Source organism: Lethenteron reissneri, chromosome 54 (genome assembly GCF_015708825.2).
Source record: "Lethenteron reissneri isolate LAM-NWPU_2019-01 chromosome 54, ASM1570882v1, whole genome shotgun sequence".
Classification (NCBI taxonomy): Eukaryota; Metazoa; Chordata; class Hyperoartia; order Petromyzontiformes; family Petromyzontidae; genus Lethenteron; species Lethenteron reissneri.
Window position 1 is genome coordinate 4,748,002 of NC_083832.1, and position 6,803 is coordinate 4,754,804.

A 6,803-nucleotide genomic window follows, 5' to 3' on the forward strand; every position below is an offset into this window, starting at 1 on the left:
GAACCCTCACCCACACATCATCATCATCATCACGTATCCGCCACTCACACTCGCCCCGGCATCGCGGGTGTCATCCCAGCGAGGACCCCGAGCAGCCGGTTGACAATGAAGGGGTGTACGGCATGTGATGGTGATGATGCTGATGATGGTGATGATGCTGATGATGGTGATGATGCTGATGGTGATGACGATACCTCTCGCTCGCCCTCTTGTCTCTGTGTCCCTGAGTCTCCTTGTCCCCGTGTCTTTGTGTCTCCGTGTCTCGCTGTCTCACCCACACGACTCCTCCTTTATGCACAAAAGCGACGCGACCGCGTGGGCACAGCCTGATCCCGGAGCGGATCTCCAGCTCGTGTATCCTGGAGCGGATTCCCAGAGTCTGGAGCCCGGAGCAAATTCCCAGAGTCTGAAGCCCGGAACGGATTTCCAGAGTATGGAGCCCGGAGCAAATTCCCAGAGTCTGAAGCCCGGAACGGATTTCCAGAGTATGGAGCCCGGAGAAAATTCCCAGAGTCTGAAGCCCGGAACGGATTCCCAGAGTATGGAGCCCGGAGCAAATTCCCAGAGTCTGAAGCCCGGAACGGATTCTCAGAGTATGGAGCCCGGAGCAAATTCCCAGAGTCTGAAGCCCGGAACGGATTTCCAAAGTATGGAGCCCGGAGAAAATTCCCAGAGTCTGAAGCCCGGAACGGATTTCCAGAGTATGGAGCCCGGAGCAGATTTAAAAAATCTGGAGCCCGGTGTGGATTTCCAGAGTCTAGAGCCCGGAGCAAACTCCCAGAGTCTGAAGCACGGAGCGTATTCCTAGAATCTGGAGCCCGGAGCAGATGTTAATAATCTGGAGCCTGGAGTGGATTCCCAGAGCCTGGAGCCCGGAGCAAATTCCCAGAGTCTGAAGCCCGGAATGGATTTCCAGAGTATGGAGCCCGGAGCAGATTTAAAAAATCTGGAGCCCGGTGCGGATTTCCAGAGTCTAGAGCCCGGAGCGGATTTCCAGAGCCTGGAACCCGGAGCAAACTCCCAGAGTCTGAAGCACGGAGCGTATTCCTAGAATCTGGAGCCCGAGGCAGATTTTAATAATCTGGAGCCCGGTGCGGATTTCCAGAGCCTGGTGCCCGGGGCAAACTCCCAGAGTCTGAAGCCCGGAGCGCACTCCAAGAATCTGGAGCCCGGAGCAGATTTTAAAAATGTGGAGCACGGAGCGGATTCCCAGAACCTGGAGCCCGGAGCAAACTCCCAGAGTCTGAAGCCCGGAGTGCACTCCGAGAATCTGGAGCCCGGAGCAGACTTTAACAATCTGGAGCCTGGAGCGGATTCCCAGAGTCTGGAGCCCGGAGCAAACTCCCAGAGTCTGAAGCCTGGAGCGCACTCCTAGAATCTGGAGCCCGGAGCGGATTCGTCGCGTTTCGATCCCGGAGCGTATTTATGGCCGTTTAGTGGACCCAGGCATGAAGATGCAATAATAACACAAATATAAAACCAGGCGGAGAGCTTTAGGGTGGAGTATGGATTGTGGAGTGATAAAACCCAATAATAGCCTGTAGAATATGGTGTTTAAACCAGGAGTGGATTATCCTTTACAATGGTGGTGAATGAAGTGTTAATACCGGCTTATATAGAGACTGGAGAAGAGATAACAGTGTGAAATCCAGGAGCGGATTATCACCAAGGGGCCGTCCATAAATGACGTCACGCGATTTTGGGCGATTTTTGACCCCCCCCCCCTTCGTCACACGGCGTCACAAAAAGTCAGACCCCCCCTCCCTCAAATATGACGTCACAAAGCTCTGCCCCCCCCCCCCCAAAGTAAAACATGCTTCAAACCACTTTAAATTATTTTCATTGTAGTGCGTATTCAATGTGGCGCTGCACTCTGATGTTGTAGGAGAAACAGTTATTAAAAAGTCTATTTAATTAAGTAGAACGTGTGGACCAATCGGTTTCAAGGACAATGCATATGTTAACATAGTGTGTTTTTTTTTTGTTAGAATTTTGACTGCAAGTATTGTGGTTAATGCAGACATGAATCCTTGTAAAAAGGTTTCAGTTTTGTTGCCAGAAAAAAGGGAAAAAACCCTATTATTAGAATTTAATGTGGCGCTGCACTCTGACATTCCCAAAACGCTAGGGGCCGACAGAGGACCGGCTGAGATGGGCAGCACGAGGCGGTGGTTTGACCGCACGTCCGCCTTTGTATCCCCAGTGCTACCGTTCTTATTTAAGGACGAGTACCCCGTCAGCCCCCTTCCCACGATCAGTCTCGCTGCTTGATGACCACCGGCTGCGCATGACCGCTCTGACCCCACGTGGCACCAGAGCGGATCACTTGCCTCGTGTCCCGGCCCTGCAAGAGCAGCCGGCAACAGCTGCCCCCCGATTCTTAGCGGCCGTCCATAAATGACGTCATACAGCTATGGGGGGAGGGGGGCGGTCAGACATTTCTGATGAGGGGGGGGGGGGGTGAGAAATGTGACGTCACATCAAAATGCGCAACTTTAAATAAATATAGACAACACGTTCTACTTAATTAAATTGAAATTTTTATAAATGTTTTCCCCTACAACATCAGAGTGCAGCGCCGCATTAAATACGCACCACAATGACAATAGTTTAAAGCGATTTGAAGCATGTTTTATTTTTTTTGGCGGTGGGGGGGGGGGGGCAGAGCTTTGTGACGTCATATTTAAAGGGGGGGGGTCTGACTTTTTGTGACGTCGTGTAACGAGGGGTGGGGGGGGGGGAGGTCAAAAATCGTCCAAAATCGCGTGACGTCATTTATGGACGGCCCCCAGGAGCATCTCAACAGCATCCCTCCCCACCGCCGCCGCGAGAAGTCGCGCAGCGAGCGCGCTTGGACCCACGCGCCATCACCCTGGGGATGATGAAGCTGGGAAAAGCTGAATGGAGTTCACAAGAAGTCACCAACGAACCGCTCGTCGCGAAAGAGCCGGCGACGCAGAAGCTCCCTGGGCTCAGATCTCTGACGAGGATCACTGGGGGCCACAACCCCTGAGCCGCATCCACTTCGCAAGCCGTGGCAGCAGCAGCAGATGCGTTCGACTCGGTGGCGACGATGCACAGATGGGAAATACATAATTCTAGATTTGAAGCTTTCGTGACTGCAATGATTCATATTCTTAGGTTTTTTCGGTAAAGTCACGTAGGTAAAAAAATTTTAATTAATAAAAGTAAAATGAAAAATAAAATAAAAATCACGACGTTTCGGAGGCAACACAAGCTCAGGTGGAACCGTCACAGCACGATTGCTGTTTACAGGTGGAACCGTCACAGCACGATAGCTGAATACAGCTATCGTGCTGTGACGGTTCCACCTGAAAACGGAAGCTTGTGTTGCCTCCGAAACGTCGTGATTTTTATTTTATTTTTCATTTTACTTTTATTAATTAAAATTTTTTACCTACGTGACTTTACCGAAAAAAGCTAGGAAAATGGGAAATAAATAAATAAACTCTCCGGCAGTGTGCGGCGACTGTGGTCACCACCCAGGACAAGTTCAAGTTTCATGTATTAGGTGTAGCCCTGTGAGCCATTCGGCTCTTGAATCGGGTGCAACCGCAACAAAAAAAAACATGACCAAGAAAACATCTTAAAGTGACTATGTGACTAAGTGCAAACAGAAAATTCAAGAAAAGACAGCAAAATATTGCAGAAAAAGCACCGAATCCCAGTGGGATGCAAGTCAAACAACAACCACAAGACAACTTAGATTAAGGCCATCATAACTCTCTGTACTACAACAAACAAACATGGTCAAACAGAACCGACTCAACATCCCGATTGACAAAACACGGAGGAGGAAGCATCGTCGCCACCAGCGGGAGATACTTTAGAGTTGGGGCCGTCCATAAATGACGTCACGCGATTTTGGACGATTTTTGACCCCCCCCCCCCTTCGTCACACGGCGTCACAAAAGGTCAGACGCCCCCTCAAATATGACGTCACAAAGCTCTGCCCCCCCCCCCCCCCAAAAAAAAACATGCTTCAAATCGCTTTAAACTATTGTCATTGTAGTGCGTATTTAATGTGGCGCTGCACTCTGATGTTGTAGGAGAAAACACTTATTAAAAAGTATATTTAATTAAGTAGAACGTGTGGACCAATCAGTTTCAAGGACAATGCATATATTATCATCATAGTGTGTTTTTGTTTGCATTTTGACTGCAAGTATTGGGGTTAATGCAGACATGAATCCTTGTAAAAAGGTTTCAGTTTTGTTGCCAGAAGAAGGGGAAAACCCCTATTATTAGAACGTGTTGTCTATATTTATTTAAATTTGCGCATTTTGACGTGACGTCACATTTCTCAAGCACCCCCCCCCCCCCTTGTCACACATCGTCACAAATGTCTGACCCCCCCCCCCAGGTGCGTGACGTCATTTATGGACGGCCCCTTGAGAAAAAAGTGAAACGCCTCCAGTTGCCGTGCACGACCGCTCTCTCTCTCCCGCTGATCTTAGCGCGCCTGTTCCATTTTTGTCACAAGATGTTATTACTTGCTGATGTGTTTAATGCAGGCCTCGCTCTGTGTGAGAGAGCTCTGGTGATTAATTAATTATTACAGCGTGGGTGACTGCATCGGGCGCCAATTACCACCCTGAATGGCCGCAATTCACGACACCAATTTTTTCACGAGTAACATTTTGTGTCTAAACGTCACCAGTTCCAGTTAAAGTTCCAGTTAAAGTTTCAGTTGAAGTTCCAGTTTTAAACCCCTTGCATCATCTTGACGCAGATGCAAAAGAAGAAAAAAATCGCTTCATAAACTACAATACAAATTTCGATGTAAAGCTTTCGTGACTGCAGGGATTCATCTTCTTGGTTCTTTCGGTAAAGTCACGTAAAAGGGAAATAATAAAATAATAAAACATAATAAATTAATTCTCACGACGTTTCGGCCACAACGCAAGCAGCCGTCCTCAGGTGAAGACCAGGTCTGTCGGGGAGACAGCGTCTGAATGAAACACCACCACGCTTGGAGCGTATATTAAAAATGTTACTTTTCATAAAATGCGCCCAACACTTGCAATGTCACACTCGGAGCCATCATTAGCACGGCAGCCACCACTACAGCAGCCTCGTGTAAAGGCGCAACCCTGCAAGTGCTGGCGGAAGAGCGACGCTAGAGGGAGCTGTGGATGGTTATTTGGTCGAACTCCTGCATGCTCACCAGACGTGTTCGAAGAGGTTGGCGTTACCCATACTTTACCCCACCACACAAAACCGGCTTATCTGATAACGGTGCAGAGTACCCTGGTTTGCGATGTTAAATTAACTTCCCCCATTGTTTCAACAATATTGCGTAATCAGCGCGGTTCGTGAGTGCGGACGCGCGAGTGGGGGGGCACGCGTAATAAACCCCTAGGTGGTGGTTCAAGTTCAAGTTAATGTATTAGGTGTAGCCCTGTGAGCCATTCGGCTCTTGAATCGGGTGCAACCGCAACAAACAAAAACATGAACAAAAAAACATCTTAAAGTGAATATGGGACTAAGTGCAAACAGAAAATCCAAAAAAGACAGCAAAATATTGCAGAAAAAAACACCGTACACCAACGCTGTGTGCAAGAATCCCAGTGGGATGCAAGTCAAACAACAACAACAACCACAAGACAACTTAGATTAAGGCCATCAGTCTAACTCTTTACTACAACAAACAAACCTGGCTAAACCAATACACTTTTCAAAATCACCAAAATAAAGCCATGAAACAGTGATCATAGGAACTGTGACGGAATTTTCACAATAAATGGCATAAACAACATGTACCACCAAAACCCTGCAGCCCTAGCTGGCTGCATGAGTCACTCCACAACAGCAGGAGCATCAATCGGAGTATTATAATTTTTCAATGCACCTGGTGGTGGGCCAGCCAAAGAGCGATGTCCCTCAGAGAGGACGCTGGTGCGGGGGGGGGGGGGTCACCCGATCGGCGGGGGTACGGGGGGCCCAGCGAGACGCGACCGAGGAGGGGGCGGGGGTGGAGGAGGTGGAGGGGGCGGACATCGCGCCCCGCCCGCTCGCGGGGAGCGGAGAGGGGGGCATCAGCCCCCACAACCTTCCGTCCCGGTAGCGCGCACTCGCGACACGGGGATGCAGAATTAGCCTGATAACTTTGATCTAAATCGTGACTACCATTGGAACCTCATTTGCCGGAAGAAAAGATACGATAATTGTTTTTTTACCCTTTTATCTGTCAACAAAACTGACACCTTTTTTTTTACAAGAAGTCATGTTTGCATTGACCACAATACCTGCAGTCGGAATGCAAACAAAAAACATAACTCTGATCATGTATGCACTGTCCTTGAAATTGATTGGTCCACACCCGAGACAGCTTTCCTTAGAGCCCAGTCTCACATGGTGTTGGATCAGATGACGCCAAAAGGCGCACAACTCAAGGACAATGCACTATCAGAGAATGAGAGCTCAGGGTAAGCATTTACACCAATGGGACCTCATTTGCCAGTAGCAAAATATGATAATTGTTTTTTTACCCTTTTTATCTGGCAACAAAACTGACACCTTTTTTTTTACAAGGAGTCATGTTTGCATTGACCACAATACCTGCAGTCGGAATGCAAACAAAAAACACAACTCTGATAATGTATGCACTGTCCTTGAAATTGATTGGTCCACACCCGAGACAGCTTTCTTTAGAGCCTAGTCTCACATGGTGTTGGACCAGATGACGTCAAAAGGCGCTCAACTCAAGGACAATGCACCATCAGAGTTTATTGCTGTGGTTGTTTCCATCTGATGCCGGGCACTTATGTTGCGCCCGAAAC

At 48.6% G+C, this 6,803-nt stretch overlaps 1 protein-coding gene across 1 annotated transcript; it reads left to right on the forward strand.

Moving 5' to 3' along the window:
• The first annotated feature begins 292 nt into the window (after nt 1-292).
• On the forward strand, nt 293-1,375 carry MARCOL (MARCO like). The gene is made up of 2 exons (XM_061574000.1): nt 293-740; nt 1,071-1,375. The coding sequence occupies exons 1-2, from the start codon at nt 293-295 to the stop codon at nt 1,373-1,375; spliced, it is 753 nt and encodes a 250-aa protein (XP_061429984.1).
• Nucleotides 1,376-6,803: the final 5,428 nt, after the last annotated feature.

Bases quoted from the DNA above. Each gene is read 5' to 3' on its own strand.
- MARCOL (XM_061574000.1), top strand. From the start codon at position 293: ATGCACAAAAGCGACGCGACCGCGTGGGCACAGCCTGATCCCGGAGCG. The intron at 741-1,070 runs GTGTGGATTTCC...AGCCCGAGGCAG, and splicing joins TTTAAAAAATCTGGAGCCCG to ATTTTAATAATCTGGAGCCC.